General features: G+C 41.4%; 1 protein-coding gene across 6 annotated transcripts in view; it reads right to left on the bottom strand.

Moving 5' to 3' along the window:
• Positions 1-25,393, bottom strand: part of camk2d1 (calcium/calmodulin-dependent protein kinase (CaM kinase) II delta 1) — a 229,557-nt gene that overhangs the window by 37,371 nt on the left and 166,793 nt on the right. For 3 of the 6 annotated variants that reach the window (XM_050066964.1, XM_050066965.1, XM_050066960.1), the window contains exons 8-13: positions 22,904-22,987; positions 19,791-19,885; positions 17,637-17,759; positions 17,416-17,499; positions 13,456-13,498; positions 6,686-6,726 (exon numbers count right to left, since the gene is read on the bottom strand). In XM_050066964.1, coding sequence (XP_049922921.1) covers positions 6,686-6,726; positions 13,456-13,498; positions 17,416-17,499; positions 17,637-17,759; positions 19,791-19,885; positions 22,904-22,987 — 470 coding nt within the window. Of the gene's footprint in view, positions 1-6,685; positions 6,727-12,965; positions 13,221-13,435; positions 13,499-17,415; positions 17,500-17,636; positions 17,760-19,790; positions 19,886-22,903; positions 22,988-25,393 lie in introns of those variants that run through there. The other 3 variants (XM_050066961.1, XM_050066962.1, XM_050066963.1) reach the window with 2 other exon arrangements.

The following is a 25,393-nucleotide window of genomic DNA, read 5'->3' as shown; positions in this document are numbered from 1 at the left end:
GGGGGCAAACACTTATTCACACAGGGCCATGTAGCTTTGGATTTTTTTCTTCCTCATTAATAAAACCCTTCATTTAAAAACTGCATTTTGTGTTTACTTGTGTTATCTTTGACTAATGTTTAAATTTGTTTGATGATCTGAAACATTTAAGTGTGGAAAACATGCAAAAAAGTAAGAAATCAGGAAGGGGGCAAACACTTTTTCACACCACTGTATATTGTATTGTGGACTCTTTATCGTGATAATATCGCATCGTGAGTTTCTGGTATCGTTACATCCCTACCTTTGACTGCAAAATTCTAATCAGTTACTTCTTTGGTCCAAGTGGACATTTGTGTCAATTTTAAAGAAATTTCTCTACAGTGTTCTTGCACTGTACATCTTGTACATGCTAGATCACACTGACCTTTGCCTTTGACCATTGAAATCCAGTCAGTTCATTGTTAAATCCAAGTTAGCCTTACTGCCAAATCTGAAGAAATTCCCTCAAGCTGTTATTGACATTTCCCAGTCACAAAAATGAGACAGACAAGGTCACACAGACCTTGACCCTTTACGTATGACCACCAAAATCGTATATGTTTGTTGTGGAGTCCAAGTGAATGTTTGTGCCAAATTCAAAGAAATTTCCTCAAACTGTCCCTGAGGTATTGTGTTCATGAGAATGAGACGGATGCAACGTCACGGCGACCTCAACCTTTAACCCTTGGCGACCAAAATTTTATCAGATTATCCTTGAGTCCAAGTCAACCTTTGTACCAAAGTTACATACACATATTGCTTTAAGGAGAATGAGACAGACAAGGTCACAGTGACCTTGACCTTTGACCACCAAAAACTAATCATTCTATTGTTGAGTCCAAGTGAATATTCATACAAATTTGAAGGAAAAAAAAGCCCTCAAGGCATTCTTGAGAGTAGATCTCCCAAGTATGGGATGGACAGATTGACAACCTGAAAATATAATGCCTCCGGCCACGCTGACATGAGGGCATAACAAAAAACGGGTTTGTCATTTCTTTGGTTGAACAGTGGTCTGCAGCTTGGCAAGTATTTTGCCTTGGTGTGACGCAACATCCCCTCCACCCCCGATGACAAAGTCAGCTCGTACACAATGTATCTTTAGAAACATTGATATGATGAAATGTACAAATGTAACGTACTGGTGGTTTGCAGAAATGTACAATGCCAACATTTTCTCCTGGCAACTGGGCTAACAAAATGCACTGTATATGTATGTACAGTATATGTGTTTTGTCAGTTGTAAAATGTTCAGATATGTGTATGTGTGTATGCAATGCAAGTTATATTTGCTATTTGTTCTGTGTGAATAAGAGTCCTGAAAAGCCTACATAAATAAAAACTACAGACCTCAATTTCTCTACGAATCATTCTCATGCTGGGGACACACAACATGACTCACGCCACAGTTTTTTAATGGCATTGGATTTTCTAGTTTGTAGAGTTGGTGCTTTTCACACAGATGCTCTTGCAAAGTGGGATTTCTGGGAGTCATGGCCTGAACCTCCTGCACTGGTTCTAATAATATGGTGCCACTCAGGCCAGTATTTGCTGGGTACAGTCATTAGTGCATCTCAAATGTCAATACATAAATGTCTCCTTCTTAAAACCATTGAAGGACTCTGGCAATGATACAGATGCTGCAATGAAACTTGTTCTAAGAAGACACTTATTTAAATCTACAGTTGGCAACTTTTAGAAAAAATTTTTTTTTTTATATATTTGCTGAAAGTGTCACTATATTCACACAAAATGAGACAGATAATTTGTGAAGAAATGATATTCCTCTGCCTACTCTGTTGCCTTGTAGTATTTTAATGGCCTTCCTAAATATGAATGACAACAACCAGAGTCAAGGAAAAGGTTTGTGAGTACCAAGCACCGCCAACCAGCTGGACCAGCTTTCTCATTTTATATCTAAATAATACACTAAAATATGTTTCTGAAACATACTGAGGAGAGAAAGAGGCAGTGCAGTAACAGAATATTGGTTCATATTTGATATTTGATCAGCACTGCCTAGTTTGACCACAGTTTATAGAGATGATTGACAGCTGCGTTAGCAACTCCTCGACTCTGACTGGTTGTTGCTGACTGTGCTGTGCTGCCGTTATCTGATTCTAGCAATGTCATTAGAAACTGTTGGAGGGACATGATTTTTTTTCACAGACTGTCTCATGTACTTCCTTCAGAATACAGTGACAGTTTCAGCAAATATAAGACAGTTTTTTTTTTTTTTTTAAGTAGCCAACTCTATCTTTAAATAGATAAATGCCTCCAAATCTAAATTAAGTTGTGCATTTAGTGCCATTCTCAAAGGAAGAGATGAGTGTTTTTCCTACTGGATTTAACACCCGTCTTACTTAGAAGAGTTGTAACCGCCCCATCTCCTCTATTTGCTATATCTGATATATGTTTCATGGTTGGACCATTGTGTTAAAAATGTAGCCATTACTGTATGCTAAGATGTGTTACAACAGCCTTTCAGTTCATTAGCAGTGAAATGAGCTGATCAACTCACAATTGATGCATTTACACTGCTCAAAAACAAACAAAACAAAAAAACACTTAATTATCACAAAATAACACCAAGTCAGTTAAATTTCAGGGATATCAAACTGTCCATATAGGATGCAGACAACAGGTGCAATGGAGAGGCAAATGCAAGACAACCCTCAAAAAGGGAGTGGTTTTGCATGTGGTGATCACAGACAATTGCTCTCTCCTTATCCTTCCTGACTGATTCTTCTCTAGTTTTGTGTTCTACTAGTGTCCTTGTCACTAGCCATCTGGTAGCATCAGGCGGTTGATGATTTTGGTTTTCACTGACTGCTGTTATGTCATTTTGTTCTCAACAGATTATACAATCTACATCAGTAAAGATTTTCAACTTGCATAATTTGTTCATTGAGATCTGGTGTGTGATTTAAGTGTTCCCTTAATTTCTTAAGCAGTGTATAATATCAGATGCCGGGTTCTAGCCATAATAATAAAAAAAATACTAAGATCCAAGCCCACCTCCCCAAAACATGACTCACTTCCATCAGAACCTGACACTAGAAAGAAGGTCTTCAGTTTGTTTTGAATTAATTGGATTTATTCAGTTTTGGCGGCCCAAAGGTTGTCCAATATGAATATACAGTATATCTGAAATACATAAATTCTATCATTAAAACAAATCCTAAATATCAATTACTGTGACATTATTGAACAGCAGGTATCCTAAGGGTGGAGAGCAATTCTCTCCATGCTGTCTGTTGAGTCATGCAGTGCCTCCCCAGCCTTCAGCAACATTGTGATCGTATTTAGACACAAGGGGTTTTCTACTGCTAACTACCGGCTGCAGGTGTCTGGTTAACAAGCAGCAAGCTCAGGCCTACCCTCAAATGTTCCACACCGTCAGTCTTCCTTTTCTGCATTGAGCAACCACAACACAATGAAAAAGAAGATGAGCCTGTAACTCACACACAGGCACACACACACACTTTCCCAACACGTGTTTCCACTCTTTCAAACAAGCCTTTTAGAAAATATCTAGCATAATGCACCCAGTGCAGCGGAGGCTAACAAAGAGGCACATTTGCTAAGAGAACAGAACAAAGTGACAATATGTGTCAAACCTTCCTAGTGAATAGGTGTGTCCTTAGTATTGGTCGAAAGCACACAGCAGTGATTAGAACCCATATTGAATCAATGGCATTTTGCTCATTAAGAGCTGGTGTGACAGCACTTTCCTGAGAAACCTTCTCAGTAGTTTGTTGGATTAAAAGGGTGGTGTAGTTTGTTAGCATGATTTAAAAGAGAAGTAAAAGACTGCCACCAACAGGAGCTCATCAACAGAAAATAAAGACATTCATCATTTGGACAGGCCTGATAAAAAGGAAAAAAATCTCTAGAATGGGCATGAGCCTTGGGAAGAGAAAGCACTTCGAAATTGAGAGGACTTTAGATGTCAAATCAAATTATGAAAAATTATCCCAAACTCTGCAGCCCTGCTGAGCTTTCAGCCTTTTTGGTTCAATGTTTTGGTTTTACAACATACTGAATGAGTACTTCTGTGTAATCACCCTCATCAACCTTGTAAGATTCATCAGATGGAAGGAAACATGAGTTAAAATGATTTCTTCATGAAGGCTAGATATGTAAATGGTAAATGTACTGCACTTGTACTGTATAGTGCCTTTCTAGTCTTCTGACCACTCAAAGCGCTTTTACACTACTGAGTCACATTCACCCATTCACACACACATTAACACACTGGTGGCCAAGTCTACCATGCAGGGTGCCACCTGCTACTCAGTAACTATTCACATGCACTCACACACCAATGGGACAGCCATCAGGAGCAATTTGGGGTTCTTCTTGGGGGTATCTTGCCCAAGGATACTACAACATGCAGACTGGAGGAGCCGGGGATCAAACGACCAGCTCTACCTTCTGAGCCACAGCCGCCCCATATGTAAGCCAGGATGCAAAACAAAGCAACTTTAAGGCTGTCTGCCAGTTTCGTTTGGAGCCTTCTGTCCTCTAATGAACAAATACCTATGACTGCAGCTTTAAATAACATGTCCCATTGTATTACTTACCATGTCTCTAGTCTCTTCCCTTTCTTGTCCTCAATGCTACTTTGCATTATGTGATACCAAAGAGGCTGCTATTAACACATTGTCTCCAATAACTGTGCAGATGCTTTTAAGTCACATTAAGTACAGTCAGCTATCATCAGATTCTCTTGGATCCATCCAACATTTGTAAGTGGGGCCCATGTGGGTAGTAAATGGGTTGAAATGGACCCTATATTGGATTGTCCATGTGTTCCATATTGGCCTCATGCCAATTGCCTACATAGATGGGTTTGCCCAAGTGGGCCCCACATGTGTCATGCTGGGGCAACCAGGATAAAAAGGAGGTATGGGCATCTTATCTGGGTAAACCCACCCACGTGGGCAAATGTCATGGGGCCAATATGGAACCCGTGGACAGTCCCATATAGGGCCCTATTTTTTTAGCCCATTTACCACCCACAAGGGCCCTACATACAAATGTTGGATTTAGAAATATAATTTGTCAAAATTTTCCACAGCAAAAATATTTTAAGTTATTAAAACTACCCAGATTTAGGACAGTAGATAATTTAGAAACAACAGGTAAATGGAAACATAGGTTGCAGGTGAGTTTTTAGAGCTTTAGGCAGACTGAAACTCTGGCATCGCTCAATCCAATTAGAGTTAAAGGGATGGTTCAGATTTTTTGAAGTGGCATGGTATAGGATACTTATCCATAGACAGTATACAACATGCTGATGTTATTAGCACAAGCCTATGGCATTTTACATTGTATAAATGAACCTAGTGGCTATCAGAGATTTCCTCTACTCATATGAAGCCAGGGACAACAGCTTAAGCAACAAAAGGTCAGCAAAAAAATGTGTTTTAGCCCCCCCAATAATTACAATATTTTCACTAGTTTTCCTTTATGTCGGACAGTGATGTCCAAGGCAGACTACATTGAGAAAAACAGTGATTTAACATTTTTGAACACAGTAGCTGCTGGTCTACCGCTGCCTCTTACAGTTAGTTTGTTTGTGTAATTTTATGACTTTGGTGTTTAAAAGGGTTAGTTCAGATTCACCACAGTCATATAACAACACACACTAACTAACTGAATGTTGCAGCAGTAGACCAGCAGCTCCATGTGGTCAGCGAGCTAAAATGACTGTTTTTGTCAATGGAGTCTGGTGGCTCTGACAAGAGCATAAATGGGATTAGACATTAGTTCTTCCCCGTTGGAACAGGCTGTCTGATGGAAAGGTAAAGCAGTGAAAATACTCTCAATATTTTTTTTAGGTGACAAAAATACAAATGTTGTTGACCCCCATCCACAGCAGCAAATTGCTTAGCTTCCATGTCAAACTCCAGCTTGTTTCTCCAAAGTGGGAGCATGCCGACTGACATCTACTGTTTGTAATACACTGACTATGGATGAGTTCCCCATACAACCCCACCTAAACAATCCAAACTCCCTTTAAGGTAATAAAAAAACAAAAACAAACAAAAACACAAGAGATGTTGTGTTGAGGGGAAAAGTAACAGAGACTGAGTTTGGCTCATCCTCATCCTAAACAAGGGTGAAATTGAATGAATGACAGATTAAGAGTCAGTCAGTCACACACACACACACACACACACACACACACACTTTCCTGGTGGTATCAATTAGAAGATTTGCATCATCTGACAGCTGAGTGAAGAATGGCATAGAGATGAAGCCTCTCTCCCACCCTCCAATCATAATTTCATTATTAGTTATTAGTTTCAACAGTTTCCTCAGCTCAGACAAGAAATGTCCCTCTTTCTCTCAAACAGATTGACAATACAGAGAGGGTAATTACTGGGAAATATGCGTTAAACCCACTTGGGCAAAATTAATTCACTGAGGCAAGTTGAGCTCCTATTTTTATCAGAGCTGTAGTGCTGCTTGAGTTCATTGACGACAAAGCTACAGTATTCAGAGAACAACACTTAAACATGAGGTGAGACATGCTGAGGTGTGGTGTGATACGCTACTAGTGTGGTGTGATACGCTACTAGTACTGTAGTATGTAAAACAATGTTAAGCTTTTTGTACAAGACATAAAGAAACCAGTGAAATGAGCTGAACTTACTTTGACACCATCCGGTTTTTTGTTCAGCAGGCTCTTGGCTGCTGTTGAGAGAAAAAGATAACAATGCAATGAAATCAGCAGCCAGTTGAATTAAGGCACGCACGCACCACTGGCCAATTACAAGCAACCTCAAAGTGAGTTCTGATACAATTGGAAGCAGAAGAGAAAATGCAAATGAAGTCAAGAGATGAAAACTTGGTGAATCATTAGCCTGGACCAGGCAATTAGATCCATCTGACGAGGCTGTAAGAGACACTGAAAGCAGCGCCAAGCAGTCAGAGCAGCAGGGTCCTGGGGTCTGAGCTGTTAAGCTTCTCCCTCCCTTTCTCTGCACACTTTTACTTAAACACAAGCATGTTTTATCTCAAACACCCTACAAAAACAACTTTTATCTGTAAAGAGTGAGCTAAAATCAGTGTGTTTTTTTGAGTTTTGTTGGCCAGTGAAGACCACCTGCTTTTCAGTTAGCACTCAAATACAGTCTGAGACACAAACAGATGATTGGTAGTGGCAGGGAGAGCAGCACAGGGGTTTCATGCATCATCTTAGACAGTGAGGGGTTTTATCGGCATGCATGATTTGTTAAAACATACAATATGCATGTTGAGTAACTGATAGAGGCTTTCCATTGACATCAAACATCTCTTAGCAGCCATATTGGAGGAATATTTTTGAAGAAAAAAATTAACTTGAATTACCACCCTGTGATTGTATGCCTCCACACACCAGTCAAATTTGTCTTCCATTTCATTTGTCTTCCATTTCATCCATGTCTGAGAAAGCATGAGTGCTTCACACACAGAAGATCTACACAATCAGTACAGTTTCAAGATGAGTGTTGCCAATTCACTATCTGACCAAGTGTCTCCCCTTCTGTTCCTGAGTTTTGGCAATGAATAGCAGCCAGAAACATGTTTATGCAGCACATTATGATGTCACAGTGAAGCTGACCTTTTGCATATAAAATGCCATCACTTCATCATTTAATCCTATTAGACATTTGTGTGAGGTTTTGTCATAATTAGTCCATGAATTCTTGAGTTGTGGCCAAATCATGTTTTGTGAAGTCAAACTGACCTTTGACCACCAAAATCTAACCACTTCAATGTTGAGTCCAAGTAAAAGTCTGTGTAAAATTTGAAGAAATTACCTCAAGCTGTTTTGGAGAGATCGTGTTCAACAGAATGAAATGGATGCAAGGTCACAGTGACCTTGACCTTTGACCATCACATATTAATTAGTTCATCCTTGAGTCCAAGTGGAGGTTTGTGCCAAATTCGAGGAAACTCCCTCATGGCCTTGTTAAGATATTGTGTTTATGAAAATGAGATGGATGCAAGGTCAAGATGACCTTGACCTTTGACCAACAAAATCTCATTGGATCACTGTTGAGTCCAAGAAGATTTGTATAAAATTTGAAGAAATTACCTCAAGGTGTTTTGTGAGTTCACAGGGACCTTTACCTTTGACCACCAAGTTTAAATCACTTCATCTGTGAGTCCAAATGGCCGATTGAAAAATTGTGTTTACAAGAATGGGACAAATGCAAGGTCACAGTAACTTTGACCTTGACGTTGACCTTTGACCACCAAAATCTAATCAGTTCATTGTTGAGTCAGAGTGGATGTTGGTGACAAATTTGAATTAAGTCTCTCAAAGCAGATATATGGACATATATATGTACGTATGCATGGACAAAAACAAACCCAAAACATTATGCCTCAGGATAAGACTATTTTTATGTAGAGGCATTAAAAAAAGGGTGCTACACTGTAAAATCCAGTCAATACAGCTCAAACTCAGTGATCTCACCAGGTGGAGTTATGTGTTTAGCCATGGCCATGCCTCAAAACAGGCGTTTTTTTGCGAGTCTTTTTTGAGTTACCAAACTCTCACATGCCAAACCCTAAACACGGGCTGAAACAAGGGAGACTGTCATTATCATGCTACATATGAAAACTACTAGTGACATCCACTGTCCCTGTCTGAACCAGACATGAGACAATCTAAGAAGATTTCATGGTTCTGTATGTAAATGAGGTCAACAATTTCCACTCCCTGTTGAATTTTCTAGCTGTCAATAACAAAAAGCCTGCGACTCAGTGGACAAAGTACGGCAATACTAATAATTACCACAGTATTAGAATTTTAAGGCCCAGTGTGTAAGATTTAGTTATATCTAGGGATGAGGTTGCAGAACTGAAACTTCTCTATATCCCAAGCATGTAGGAGAATTACGGTGGCCAACGCCAAAAATGCAAATGTTCCTATCTAGAGCCAGTGTTTGATTTGTCCTTTCTGGGCTACTGTAGAAACATGGCCGACTCAGGTGATTGTAAATTAATGAACTGTAGTGTAATGTACTGATTTACTGTAGTGTTTATACTGTACCTTTAAGTTGACCTTTAAAGATACGTGTTGAAGCAATGTACTCTGTGCACTGACAAGTCACACACTGATTTATTATTTCATGTATTTCTATGACACACACATACACTCATTGAGCACTTAAGCATTGTGGTGGAAAAGTACCTAGGATTCACTGTGCATCCTTTTTAAAAAATAGCATGAGGATGGGCTCAGAAATATTGGTGGAAAGTTAGGGGAATTCCAGCTTGGCCTGATATGACTCTAGGAGGCGGGCCTAGACTGCCCAGGAAAGCATTACTCTGCGTTCACACCGGGCGCGAGTGAAGCGAATTACACGCGCGTGATGCGAGTAACACGCCGCCCGTAACGCGCGGGTTTGGACGCTGGACCATTTTGTTAATTCGTGTTATCACGTCATTCGCGCAAGTAGCGGGGAAGCCGGCTGTGCTAACCGGAGCTAAGCTAGTGCTAACGTTCATAGTACAACCATTCTGCAAACTAATAAAAGACACATATTTACAGAACTTACCAAGTAGACCAGTCTCCTCGGCGACTTTCACCCAAGCCTGCTCCTTTTTGTTGCGGTCTCTGCAGAGTAGACAGGTAGTATCATATAGCTCCGGGTAGCCGCACACCGCAATGATAAGTTTCTCCTCCATCTCGGCATCAACAACTGGACGTCGGGGCGTCAAGACGTCACTGACGACCATGGCTGAGATAACCACCATCGCTGCTTTGTTGTTTACCTGCTCTGGAAGTCCCAAATGCGTCGGAGGGCCAAACGCCATCGTTTTTGGGTTCACCCTATCCTGCAGAAGCGCATCCAGCTCGGCGAGTTTCACCACCTCCTCCAGGAACTCCGTCTGGATGATAGCCGCTTTCAGCAGTACTTCAGGCTAACTGGGGCCCAGTTTGAGTACCTGTTGGCGAGGCTTGGCGCCAGGATCTCCGGGCAGGACACCAACTACAGCCGCTCCATTTCAGCTGCGGAGCGTCTGTCCATCTGTCTCCGGTGAGTAGCAGTTTATTGTTGTTGACACACGCCAGTGACGTCGGGAGAATCTCAACGCTGATTGGTTTTCGCGGCACAGCGTCACGCGAATTCGCCTCAAAAGTTCAATATTTTCAACTTGAGCGATGAGGTTCGCCTCAAAAGTTCAATATTTTCAACTTGAGCGATGAGGCGTTGGACGCGACTATCGCGTCCATCGTGACGCGCTAGACGCGTCCATCGCGCCGCCTGGCGCGAATTCGCGTCTAATCGCATCTTTGCATTGACTTTGTATGTAATCTTGACGCGCGAATTTGCGAATTCACGTTTGGTGTGAACGCAGCTTTACACGGTGAAATTGGCTCCAAGGGAAAAAGGGAGAGCTGGGATACCATTATGTTCAAGCTCCAGTGGGTAGGCTGGCTTCAAGGGAAGAACGGAGAGCCGTGACACTGTTATGTTCAGCCCAAGTGGGTAGGATTAAAGAAAAATGGTGGAGACTCAGCAGAATCTTCACCAGCCTTAAAAAGAGATGCACAGAAGGGAGAACTTCAGTCCTGCTCCGGAGCTTGACTCATTGAGTTGATGTGTTTTGTTGCCTGCGAGCACATTAAACCCAGTTGCACCTGATTCTACATGTCTCCAGTGATTTTTTGACCTCTGAGTATTTGAGTTTTTGATATTTAATAGAAAACAAAGAAAGTTTATTCGAGAAGTAGGGAACGAGGTTGCGAGCTTCCTGGCCCAGCTCCAGGCCTTGAATTCTGCTCTACATATAAACTAAGCACAAAAAGTAAGGAAATTTGTGTTTGGTAGATTATTTCTTTGTTGTAACGATGCTTCTTGGCAATTAATCTTATACCGTTGGAAAGCCTGTTTATTTTGTGGGATGAGCAGCAGAGCTGCGTATGTGGGTTGTGCCCATGAAGAATTTGCCAAATCTTCTCCGCCAATGGCAAACAGCTTCTTTTTTTTTTTTTTTTTTTGCTATTGACTCTCATTTGTTGTTGTTTGGTGGATTGTAGTAGCCTCAGTAGCATGTGGAAGAACCATACACAGCCACAACAGCCTGGCACTTCCTCCTCATGCTGGTCACCAGCCTGGTCACACACTGCTGTGGGATGGCATCCCATTCTTCTATCAGCAATTGTCACAAGTCAGCCAACGTGGTTGTGTTGGTCACTCTGGCACGAACAGCACACCCAAGCTGATCCCACAGATGTTCAATGGGGTTGAGGTCAGGACTGCTGGCAGGCCATTCCATCCTCTCCACTCCTAAATTCTGGCGGTAGTCTCTGATAAACCCCGCTCTGTGGGGGTGAGCATTGTCACCACTGAGGATAGAGTTCGGTCCCAGACTGTGGAAATATAGGATTGCCACTGGTTGCAGAATTTCATCTCGATATCTCTCTGCATTGAGATTGCCTTCAATGATGACAAGCCTCGTTTTTCCAGCGAGGGAGATGGCGCCCCACACCATCACACTGTCTCTTCCAAAAGATCCTACGATCCAACTGCCGTAGGCAGAATCTGGACTCATCGCTGAACATGACGTTCCTCTACATGTTCAGGTTCCAGTGCACGTGTTGCTGACACCAGCGCAAACGGGCCTGGCGGTGAAGGGCAGTCATGGCAGGCCTCCTGGCAGTCCTATGAGACCGGAAATTGGCTGCGTGCAGTCTGTTCTGGATTGTCTGGGCAGAGAGCCATCGGCCATATCGTCCTGCAAACCTTGACTGCAAATCTGTAGAAGACTGCCTACAGTTCCTAAGTGTTGATAGGATGAAGAAATGGTCTTCCTCGGGTGCTTTCTTCTTGGGATGCCAACTATCCAGATCAGTCAAACATGGCATGCCAATTCATGGAGCAGACACCAACTGACCACTGTAGCAGGGCCCATGCTCACAGCCCATGCTCAACTGGGAGTACCAGAAGCTTAAAACAAGTCATTGCGAGTCAACAGCAACAGCAAAAAAAAGCTGTTTTGCAATGGCAGAGAAGATTTGGCAAATTTTTCATGGGCGCAACCCACATACTCAGCTCTGCTGCTCATCCCACAAATACATAATCCTCACAAATGTGGCACCATTTACAAGGGAAATAAACCGGCTTTCCAACAGTATTACATTTATTGTCAAGAAGCATTGTTCCAACAAAGAAATAATCTACCCAACACAAATTTCCTTACTTTTTGTGCTTATATTCCATTTTGCAATTAGATGCCCCTAAATCCTACACACTGGACCTTTAACAGGACAGTAAGATCAACATTTCACCATGTATAACAAGGTTGTTAGGTCCCAAATTATTTTTTTAAAAAAGGAACAATTAAAAACTACAACAATCTAGTTGCAAACAGCAATGGTTGTTTTTTCTTCATTCAATCAAAATATATAAATCTGATCAATGTGGCAATAATCTATATTTACTAATTACTGAACATATAACAACTTATTCTAATATATACATACCTGTTATGGTTTGTGTATTTGTACCAAACCATCACAGTCTGAGAATTACTGTCCGGTGTATACACAGTATGTAGACTGATGCACAATCAGTCATATTCATATACGCTAATCAACCACCTGAACTTGACCAACTTTGGTAGAACTTAGCGCCTTTGGTGAAGTTATTAATAACTCTGAATGACAGCAAGCGCTTTACTACAGTTGCCATCCATGGATAACCCTTCCATACAACATACTGAGAATGCTTTCATAGTACCACCACCTACTGACCATGCTCCATCAGCATTTTGGACATTTTGGAATTTTAAGATATAAAATGTTTTCTTTTCCTCCAATATGACCACCAAAGGATACACTTTGTTAGAGCCCTATACTGGTACTGTGGTGGATATGCCTCAGTATCAAAGGTTGTAGTGTAGTGTGACAGTGTAAAGATGAGCAGACTGCACCAAGAATTCTTACCTTACACATGAGTTACCACACAAGAGGGGGGAGGGAGAAAAACAAAAGTAAACACTAAAGTCACTGTCATAACACTGCACACTAAAATGATTGTCAATAAAAAAAATGTAATCTTGAGTGTCATTTCACATAAAGAGAACATCAATAATGTTAGACGCAGTCTAAACAGTTTGCCCTTTACAGGAACCTGAAGATGGGACTGCATCGATCTGTGTGATTGTTCAGTCTCTGTTGATAGACACTAAAAGGGGAGAACCAGTGGAGCTTATTAGGCTCAAAGGCCAGGGAAACTGAAAAAAAGGATGCACTCAAAAGAGCAGCACCCTAAACAATACCACAATACATCACAGAAACCGAGTAAAGGAGGCATCAAGGAAAAAAACTGACAGCATGTAACACTGTTTTGATGTAAGGGAGCAATATTTCAGGCAGGACAAGAAGGTCGTCAATCTTCACCATAACTGGTTCAGTCCTACCTGAGAAGTTGCGAGTAGCCAGCATCGTAGTCAGGATAGCACCCTAAGGAAAGAGACATGGACACTGAGAGGGGCTAACTCCTGTGTTTATTTTGACTAAAAGATTAGTGATTAATACTTATGACTATAATTCTGCCAATGACTGGATTTGGCTGATTTCTGTAGCATTTATCAGCTAAAGGGCTAAAGGTTGAGTAATGTATTCAGCAAAAAGACAAAACATCAGAGTTGAATGTAGCAACTGAACAGGTCCTCCAACAGGTTCTCATTTCCAGGTCATCAAATAACGACACTTTTGGGCCTCTTCCGCTGTCAATTTTGGCCGTGCTGAGTCAAGCCATGCTGCACTGATTTTCATTTTCATTATCAGTAAAAACACGCCGTGCCAGGCCAAGCTGTGCCAGAGATGTACCTTCTCTGGAGAAGGTCCAAAAGCCCGACTGTCCGCCCTCAAGCGGGTAGTGGTGACATCTCGCAGACCACAGCAAAACCCTGACGACCCCACTTCTACTCCTAAAACAAGTCGTGTGAGTTACAGGATTCTACTCACCTCTGTCTGCAGGGGACCAGAGGCAAAGGTGTTTTTCTCTCTTGCGTCATTTTTTTACTTTAGATATCTGCTTTATTTGACTGTTTCATGTTCACTGTAAGCCACATTAGAAGTTGTGTGAAGTTGCTGCTTGAAAACTCAACACTTCCCTTTTCTGCTCCTTCGAAATAAAAGTTTTTACATAACAAAATAACGGGGGACTTATATTGTGAATAATCTTTAGGAAATTAAATGTGTTTATCACTGAATTAGTGGAACTCTCTTAGTGGCTTTTCTTCAATAAAGGCAAGTCTAATAATGCCGCAGGGAGGAAGAGTAAAGCAGAACTGCCATAGTGAGATGTTAGATAAAGAGCTGCTAACAACAGGCTCTTACTGCACCTCTGCAAACAACTCACCTCCAACAGATAAACTTCTTTTAGCTGCTCTGCTGTGTGATGGAAAAAAAAATGCAGCAAAAATAACAGGGGACTTTAGCCAAAGATCAGCCTGCTGCTTTTAAATGTCATCACTCAAGACGAGCTGTCATTAGTTAAAGACACACCTTCAAGCAGGTAGATGCAAATCCCTGCTGCACTGTGCTGATAGCCCAAACCAAATCAAACCAAGCCCATCCATAACTGTCAAAAAGGGGTATATGTCACACCCCTCGACATCTGATGGCAATGTGCAGGGCACTGAGGTGGGGTTGTATGAGGTACTTATCCATAGACAGTGTGTTACCTACAGAAGATGACAGTTGGCACGCCACCAGTTTGGAGAAGCGAGCTGACATGGAAGCTAAGCAATGTACTGCTCACTAAACTGCTCACTAGTCTCTGGCTGCTTCCCCTCCTATTTTAAACAGGCGGTTGTCCAGCCGCTTCTTAAAAAGCCCAATCTGGACCCTTCATTATTTAGCAACTTTAAGCCCATTTCTAAATTGCCTTTTATTTCAAAGATTCTAGAAAAAGTTGTTGCTAACCAACTAGTCCCTGCCCTAAGTAAGCACTGTATCCATGACAAATTTCAATCTGGTTACCGTCAGAAGCATTCCACTGAGACAACACTTCTTAGAGTGTCTAATGACATCATGATGGCCTCTGACACTGGTAAATGTACCATCCTAGTGCTGCTTGACCTTAGCGCAGCCTTCGATACTGTGGATCACCACATCCTGTTAGATAGGCTCAGTGACTGTGTTGGCATTTCAGGCAGTGCCCTTGACTGGTTTGCCTCCTACCTTTCTGGTAGAAGTTTCTCTGTAGCATCTGGTCCTTTTATGTCCGATTCTGTCCCCCTTTCTTGTGGGGTGCCTCAGGGCTCAGTGTTGGGTCCAATTTTCTTTGCTCTGTATATGCTTCCTCTTGGAAACATTATCAACAGGTTTGAGGGTGTATCATATCATATGTACGCAGATGATATTCAGCTGTATTTTTCTTTTAATCCTGATAGGACCAACAGTCTGAATGTACTGCATGACTGTTTGTCTGCAATTAATGACTGGATGGTCAACAATTTCCTCCAGCTTAACGCTGCTAAGACCAAGGTCCTTGTTGTCGCTCCTGAATGTACTGCTTCTAAGGTGGCTAGCTGTATTGGGTCCCTGAATTCAAATATCCGCTCTAACCTGAGAAATCTCAGAGTTATTTTTGACCAGGCCATGCACTTTAATAAACACATCCACGTGTTGACCTGTACATGCTTTTTCCACCTTAAAAACACTGCAAAACTGAGATCTGTTGTATCACATGCTGAACTGGAAATGATCATTCATGCCTTTGTGTCATCACGTCTGGATTACTGCAATTCTCTTTTCATGTGTCTCAGTAAAACTTCTGTAGATCGTCTTCAACTGGTGCAGAATGCCGCTGCCAGGCTGTTAACCAAATCACCCCAAAACTGTCACATTACTCCTGTCCTGGCCTCCCTACACTGGCTTCTTGTCAGCTTTAGGATCCAGTTCAAAATCCTTGTTTTAACATACAGAGCCCTTCATGATCAGGCACCTGAGTATCTGTCCGACCTGCTGCATGTATATGTTCCTAGTAGGACACTTAGGTCGGCCGATCACGGTCTATTGGTAGTTCCTCGCACTAGGCTTTGAACTAGAGGCGACCGGGCCTTAGAGTCCATTGCGCCCAGATTGTGGAAGACCCTCCCACAGAATTTGAGAGCCGCAGCATCTGTCGATATTTTTAAGAAGCACCTTAAAACCTACCTGTATAGACAGGCATTCTTTAACTTGTCTTTAGAGATTTAGTTTTCCAACAACTGCTGTTGTTTCATTTTTGTGTCTCTGTATGTTTGTATGTACGTATTCTTGGTTGTATTTTAATTCTGTGAAGCACTTTGTGAGTTCTCTCTGTGAGAAGTGCTATACAAATAAATTTTACTTACTTACTTACTTACTGCTGTGGATGGGTAAGCGACAAAACATATTTTGGCCACCTAAAAAAATCAATATCTGTTCAGGTGTTCAATATATTGAGGGTATTTTCACTGCTTTAACTTACTGTCAGACAGTTGATTTCCAACAGGAAAATGAGGCCGTTATATCGCTCTCTTCAAAACCAGACTCCATTGAGAAAAACAGTGACTTAACATTGCTGACCATTGGAGCTGCTGGTCTACCGCTGCCTCGATCAGTTACTTTGTTTGTGTTATTGTGTAACTTTGGTGTTTAAAAGGGTTAGTTCAGATTAATCAAAGTCACAAAATAACACTAACTAACTAACTGACTGTTAAAAGCAGCAGTAGACCAGCAGCTCCTGTGTTCAGCAAGCTAAATTGACTGTTTTTGTCAGTGGAGTCTGGTGACTTTGACAAGAGCATAGACGGGGAACTGAAGCCATTAACTGCTTCCCTGTCGAAACAGGCTGCTTCTCCAAACTGGGAGCGAATCAACTAACATCTACTGTAGCTAACATAGTGACTATGGATAAGGACCTCATGCAACTCCTGTCACGGTAAGATTTTAGACAACAAAACTACTTTTGGGTTAAAAAAAAATAAATACATATGTTATGTTACATGTCATCAGTGCATGATGACTGTACATAAATTACATAAGGTTACATTGAAACAAAGATGAATTTTGGTTTCACATGAGACACAAACTGCAGCCTCCTGGGTGAAAGTCCGGTTTGTTTAATCCATCAACTTCTCCTCCCTCTCATCCTATGTAGACACTGTCGCTCTTTATATAACATGCAATACTCAGAGCATCAAGTACTGCAGCAGATGGGTTTACACTGTAGTTGGTTGAAAGCTGCGCCGATGCCCCTCATGAAGACACTAAAGGGTGCCTTTGGCATGAGACAGCGAGGGGCATGACAAAGCGTCAATATTTAATGAACTTGGAATGAGGATGGGCTGGTCTGTCATCTGTGGGATAAGCCATCTTGTAGAGTAGCTCCTGCTGTCACTCACCTTGAGTTTCCTCCTAGCGTTGAATTTCTTCAGACACTCTACAGTCTCCTGTCTGTGCATCATGGACGCCACAGTGGAGCGTTGCTGTAACCACAGAGAGTTTGTGGTATTATAAAGTGTGTTCACAGGCAATTATATTTTGAAGAAGACCTGCCTTCACTGAATTTATTGATAGTGTGTGTGTGTGTGTGTGTGTGTGTGTGTGTGTGCGTGTTGCCTACACAGATCCAAGGGTGTTTGAGTGCATCTGTGGCGGTCACTCTCTTGGCTGGATTGATGGTCAGCATCTTGTTGATCAGGTCTTTGGCCTCTGGAGTCACTGTGTCCCACTCAGGAGAAGGGAACTGTTGCAGGTATGACATCACAGAAACCATTTCAAATGTTCTGACAACCAATTACAGTGTTAATACACCTGGATTATGTCTACATACAATTTAGCAAGATTACTGCACATTTAGAAGTTAGAAAATGCTTTTTGTTGAGTAAACTGCCACACTACCAGCACACCACACACACAAGTCCTTTTTTATCCACTTTTCATTCACTTACACAGAATCATGTAAGTTGAGTTTTCACAGTGTCCACTACTTAAATTGGCACCAAATACCTGGACAGATTTTTTGAAAGTAGAATTACGGCCTTGCAGTTTCATACCTCCGCGAACCCAGCATCAATTGTCAAAAACATGGATGCTTCACACATATCTCCCCCCCGGCAGCAGAGAGGATCTATATAGTCAGTTTCAAGGAGACACCCAAGATTAGAGTCACAACTGTTCCTGAGATATGACACTGAATAATGTCCAGGAAAGTGTTTTATGCAGAATATTATGATATCACAGTGAAGTTGACCTTTGATCTTTTGGATAAACAATGTCATAACTTCATTTTATCTTATTAGAAATTTGTGTTCAATTTTGTCATTATTAGCAAAGCAATTCCTAAAATATGGGCAAAAACATGTTTTGTGAGGTCACAGTGACCTTGACCTTTGACCATCAAATTCTACTCAGTTCATTGTTGAGTCCGAGTGGACGTGTCTGCCAAATTTAAAGAAATTCTCTCAAGTTGTTATTGAGATACAGCATTCACAGGAATGCGACGAATGCAATGTCATAGTGAACTTGACCTTTGGCCACCAAAATCTTATGAGTTCATCACTGAGTCAAAGTGGACATTTGTGCCAAATTTGAAAAAAATCCCTTATGGCATTCTTGAGATTTCATGTTAAGAAGGGTGACAAATTACTGTGACCTTGACCTTTGACCACCAAATTCTGATCAGTTTATCCTTGACTAAAAGTGGATGTTTGGGCCAACTATAAAAAATATCACTTAAAGTCTTCTTGAGATATTGTGTTCATGAGAATGAGACGTTTGCAAGACCTTGACCTTTGGCCACCAAAAACTAATCAGTTTGTTGTTGAGTCCAAGTGGACATTTGTGCCAAATTTGAAAAAATATAAAATTGAGAATGGGACCTTTGTACGTACAGACAGACGGACAACCTGAAAACATAATGCCTCTGGCCACAACTATCACTGGTGCAGAGACATAAAAATGAAAACATACATGGTTTACATCCATATTTGGTAGCTTGCAGTCTTCTCCTCTGTCTTGTTATGGTGCACTGCTACTTTTCTTGATATGTTAGTCAGCAGAGTTGTGGAGCTGCTTCAAAATACTGTCAGGAATGTGTATCGTGTCATCTGTGTGCTTGGGAGTATACATGTATGTCCTCTTATATCCATGAGATACTAAACAAAATGGGGACCCACTCATTAAAACATTGCCCCATAGCAAAAATAGTGGTCAAAAACTTGAGTACCAAAAGTAAGGTGATGAATTGGCACTGATATGGAACATTTTACAACAGTGCCCACAGTGCCCAGTACTGTGGGAGTGTTTGTGATGTAGTACATACCCAATCCGTCCTGGCTGCAATTACACATGAAATCAAAGTGATTTTTGAGTATTAAACTAGCTGCTGCTCCCCACTGTTTTAAATCACTGTCATTAATCAAATCCACATCTAATAATAACACAACATTAAAAAAATGAAATGTACATTCATCCCCTTTCCATCATGTTCTATCCCCTATCATTTGTTAGAGTGGACAAACAGGTGCATAAGCAGACCCTCTGACCTTGTCATTTATCTGACCTGTGGATCCTGACCCAGTTCAAGCATCAGATCCAATGTACTGGACTTTCAACATATATCTATCCACCTCAACTCGTGAGAGAGAGAGGGGGTGGGAAGGTTGGACGGAAGTTTTGATGTGATACAAAACATTTCTTAGATCATCGAGCCAAACGTTACTGTATAAGAGAAGGAGGGAGAGAGAGACAGAGAGAGTGTCTGTAATAAACTTACATCATAAGCTCCAGCTTTAATCTGCTGGTAGAGTCTGTGCTGGTCCTCATCCCAGAATGGGGGATATCCCACCAGGAGGATGTAGAGAATAACGCCTTCACACACACACGCACACGCACACGCACACACACACACACACACACACACACACACACACACACACACACACACACACACACAGTTATCCATAAATACATATCTTTTTCATGTTAATGACTCAATAATGTCATCCAACAGTCTATAAGGTGCAGTGGCCCTTAAAGCTCATTACACTGCAACTTAAATGGACATTGTGTAACATTTTGAGTTGTTTATTGGCAAAAATTGATGTCTGCATTCATAAATATGTCATCATTGGTGTTCTACCAATAATCTCACTTATTCTTGTAAAAGGAGAATTTCGGCTTTGCTTGAACATTGTGTGGGCAAGTCGTCTTGGGGGTTCCATAACATTTCGCCATCTTGAAAATACATCTGCCAGCAAGGGATATACAGCCCCGCCTTTGGCGTTTTCATTGAGAGCCAGGCCAGTGCTGCGTGACTGAGAAGCCGAAGGAGAGGAGCAAGAGGCGCTTCGCTACTACCCCGGCACTACTGCAGCATAACAAAGTCCCGCTCTTTGAGCATAATGTAGGATCATGCATATGCAGCATCATGAGAGACGGAATCCTCGTCGCCAAGAAAGCACAAAAGGGAATCAAAAAGGCAACGTGACCAGTGAATTCAAAAAACGAGGGTCAACATCACGGTCACCTTTCCCAGGTGAAAAGGGCTGCTGAAGGAGAAAGGTAATGCAATCACTAATCGCTAACAGTGCTAACAGTGCTAACAACTAACAGCGGCGCTGGCCCCTATCAGCTGTTAGCCACTTGTCAGTTGTCAAAACACAAGATGTGATTGGTTTGTTTCGATTTACACCCACACCAACAGTCCTGCGTTGTAAACACAGCCAGGATGGTGAGGAGTGGGTTTGTCAACTCGCATCACGTGTGTCTGTGTTGGAGCCTGAATGAATATTCCATGAATCATTGGATGACATGGTTTCATCAATGTCATCATAGCTTTTTGGTACACAGCGGCTACCGTTGGCAATACGCGTTTGAAACAGTGAGGCGCTAGAGTGTGCTATCCATTTGAATGCAATATATGATTTTAACGTTAGATGGGAGAAATTCCTACACACTGTGGCTTTAAGAAAACACATGCAGAAGGAGGCTGCAAATAGAGAAGGCACAATCAAACGTTTCTGTTCTTGGTTGTGTTTTCTCTATTTGTAGTGCGTTTTTTGTTTTTTTCTTTTGTAATTGCAGCACAATTCTGTATTTGGTTGTTTTCTATAATCAGAAAGCGTTTTTTTAAGAAGCTGCGTTGTCTGTATATGCAGTGCATTTCTGCAGAGTAAGCTCCCCCTTCAATAGCTCAGGGGCAAGAGCTGGTGCTAGAGAGAGAAGAGCAGAAATTTCTCCTAAAGTTTTCTTGGTGACATCACAGAGTCACATGTCACTGTGAAAGTACTGTCCAATCAAGTTTGAAGACTGGTTTCTCACTTAGGTATGACAATAATCCTGTGGAGATGAGTCCCAAATGGCTGTCCTTTGTTTGAAGAACAAAGAACATGCTGTCTCTTACCATTTCAAATGGCAAGACCCAGAGGAAAAAACCTTCACGTCCAGTTTAGATGTTCACAAATGACAAATCATTTGTAGTCCAGTGAATCCAAACACATTTTTGTAATTTGTTGTGATTTCTGTAATTGCAGTGCACATCTGTATGTAGTTGTGTTGTCTGCATTTGCAGGGCATTCCTGTATTTGGATGTGATTTCTCTGTTTGTGACACTTTTTCTTAAATATGTGCATGTATTGACAAATGGGTAAAGACATTTTCTTAACTTGCAGTGTGTTGAGCTGTCAGTGTTCCACAATGAGATCAGTATTGAAGAGCACACACACATGATGTCTAAATGAAGAACAGTGTGGTAACAGACGCACATGAGTGCTTGTGTTTGCTGGTGTTACCACAAAAGGTTGTTTCTGATTGGCTAGGTGGTTGCCAGGAAAAGATGAAAGTGTCTTTATCTACTGACGAGACAGGCTGACCACAAACACAACATGGGCTATTGTTTCTGTGGACTCAGTGAGTCAGCACAGGTGTGTTGAAAGAAGTGTGTGTGCCTGTGTGTTTTAGACAGTGTGTGTTTTAGCTCTTAGGTCCAGGTGGTCTGGTCTATCAGAAGTGTGTGTACTGAGCGTCTGCAATAATTAATGGAAAAGGTTGAAGACATCTGTACTTCTTTGTTGTACATAAATTACCTGAGTACTACTGATTACCACACATGTACACAATCTACAGCAGAAAGGACTGAATGAAATAACATTTAACTTAGAACTGAATTTAATAAGCATGTTAAAATGAGTATCATTTGATGACTCTGGATTTAAAGTGTAATGTAATGTGGCTTTAGGGGAATTACTAATGTTTTTGAAATATTACTTGAGACGTGTGACATTTGTATGATGTTGTGAACATGAACCTTATATACAAATACATGTGCAGTCTGTGGTTTTGTAAATTAGGTTTTTATATGGGACTTTATCTAACTTTCTGGTACATTTCCAACATACAGGAATATAACCATAGTTAGAATCTTACAACACTAAACACCAGTTTAACACTACAATTTGACAAAAACACAAATTTATTTGGAACCCACTCAGTTTTCCTGGGACCCACTGAAATGACCAGCCATGGGCCCAAGGTACTCACTACACTGAAAATCCCTCTACATCACTGGTATTGTGTATGCTTTGGATTTGTAGTCTGTTGATATTTTATATTTATATATTTGCTCTCTTTCTACTCTATACTGCAACTGCTGCACAATAATTTGCCTTGGGATAAAAAAAAAGGACAATGTGATTGTACTAGTATTAATGGCTTTGCCTGTGGTACATTCTGCTGAAGCAGTGGATGGCCCTTTTGACAATCCCCAGGGAAGGCATCTGATTGGCTGTGTCAAGCCATGATGCTTGTTTGCGTATAATAATAAGCAGCTGCTCCACAAGACTTCCCCCAATTAAACAAATCATCAGTTAAGTTAGCGCACGGTCTTACCACAAGCCCACATGTCCACTGGCTTCCCATATGGATCTTTCCTCAGCACCTCTGGGGACAGGTACCCTGGTGTACCGGCAAAACCTGAAACACACACATATACGCACATAAACACACCATACAGAACAACTCCTCTATTAAAATAAAAGCTTTGACAATGCCACAAGTTTCTTATTTCTTCAGCCTAACATGGTATTCTCCACCTGCTGTGTATGTGGAAGTCTTTTAAAGGTTGTTATCACCACCACCACCATTTCACAGCAGCTAAGAATCAGTGAGACCATAAGCAAAGTTTATGAGCCGGGGTTAACAAACTCCCTGTTTGTGGGGATGTAGTTTGGCTCATGACCAGCAACAAGCAGCCTACTTTTAACACAGCCTCAAAGTAGCGGCAGACATTCTGAGATGTAGCACAACTGGTACCAAAGTCAGAACACACAGTGAACTGGTTCCAGATGGAGGCTGGAGCTGGGGGAATAAACCAATTATTTCTCTGTTCCACAGAGAGTAGGGAGAAGAAATAGGCCTGAAATATATTCAATTCAAAGTTGATATAAGAGCTGAGAGCGGTGACACACCTATTCCCTTTAGATAGGTAGATAGATAGGGCAATGTTGGTAAAATGGCATACTTGAAGATGTTCATTTGATTTGGCTGTTTAAGGAAATACAAAACTAGGACAAAGATTTTCTTTGTTCCGTTTTACCAAATAAGTTCAGTGAAACCTTTCCTGAGAAAAACTTCACAAATGTTACATTGTCATCTGAGAGAAAATCAAACATTTAGAAACATCTGATACCAGATCTGTGCAGCAGCAAAGTCCTGCAGAGGATACAGGGTTTTTATTAGAGGGACTTGGATGTGGGAGGACCCATTTTTCTTCAGTATGTAGTACATACATAGGAATATATATGTTTGCAGGCAATGTGTTTTCAATTTATGTGAGCACACTGATGATAGTGTCCACACCCATCAACACAAATAGCCTGTTTAGAGTTCATTAATCCCTTCAACCCTATCTTAAGTATGACAAAACCAGTTGGGGAAAATCTTAAAGTGGTAATAATAATTTTGCCTGAAGAAAAGGAAAAAAATAGGATCCATGGCAATTAGTTTATTGATTTACATTAAGAAAACATTTTTTGTCAGAACTAAGGCTCAGTCTGACTATGTTTACATGCCAAAATATAATCTGGGATTTGCCCTGGGACTAAAACATTTTGAATTTTCATTGACTAAAACGTTTTGAATGTTCATTAACTTAAATTTTTTGAATTTTTGTCCACAAAAACATTTTGAATATTTGTCAACAAAAAGGCCTGATTTTTCATGGCCTAAAACATTTTGAATGTTCATCGACTAAAATGATCTGAATTTACTTTCATTGACTAAAATGTTTTGAATTTTCTTCGACTCAAACTTCTAAATTTTTGTCAACTACAATGTCATGAATTTTCATTGACTAAAAACTTTTGAATTTACATTGACTACAACGACAGACTATGTTTATATGCCCAAAATATTCTGAGATTTGCCCTGGGACTAAAAAATTTTGAATTTTCATCGACTAAAAGGCTTGAATTTTTATGGCCTAAAACCCCATGACCTCATGTCACTGCTTGATATTTATATTGATCTCTGTGGAGATCTGCTGTGATTAGTAGTACTAGGCAATATTGCTGGCCAATGCTGCCTCACCTGCCAAACCATTTTTTACAGAACATACTGTACCTGGAAATATACAAACCTTAGCTTATTAGGCTAAAGCAAAACAATGGAGTTTTTGAGCCCTCAAAATATATATACTATGCAGTTTCGGGGTTCGGGTAAGAACCCGGACACAAAAAAAGATGACAAAATTTGGCTGCTCTACAGCATACGTCATATCCCCCTCCTCTCTTTAGAGTAGCGTAGCCGAACCGAGGTGAACGAAGCGACAAAGAAAAGGAAGAAGGTGAAGGTGTTGTCCGAGGAGACAAAGAAAAGAAAACGGGAGAGCGATAAAACAAGAGCTCGAACAAGGATTAATATTGGCTGAGCTTTCACATGCTGGCGAGAGCTTAGAGAGGAGGAGGGATGCCCGACCGATGGTGACCTGGCGCTGTTACTGCTGTTACCCTCTACTTAGGAGACTCACTGTCTGCAGGTTGGCTGCCTCAGGTACATTTTAAGATAAAGGGCTCTAGTTTCGCAGACCGGGCGCGGCGAAGGCGCAGCGCACCCGCGCTTCGCCAACTGGGTGTGGCCAGGCGGATTTTCTAAGTTTGGCACACCGTGCGCCCTGGCGCAGCTACTCCTCTATCCCACCTCCGTCCCTCCCACCGGCGCAAGTCGGAAAGAGGAAGGAGAGAAGGCGTGGAGTGGGTTTTACACACATCACACCAATCAAATGAGCCCCTCTCCTCGCCCTTAAATGCGCCGCGTGAAGGTGTAATGAGAGTTTACTCAATTCGCCATGGCAGAAGAGAGCAGCAGCGTCAGACGGCCAAA

This window comes from Epinephelus moara, chromosome 17 (assembly GCF_006386435.1).
Source record: "Epinephelus moara isolate mb chromosome 17, YSFRI_EMoa_1.0, whole genome shotgun sequence".
Taxonomy (NCBI): Eukaryota; Metazoa; Chordata; class Actinopteri; order Perciformes; family Serranidae; genus Epinephelus; species Epinephelus moara.
The sequence above is the reverse complement of the archived record's forward strand: the minus strand, read 5'-3'. Positions and strand labels throughout refer to the sequence as shown.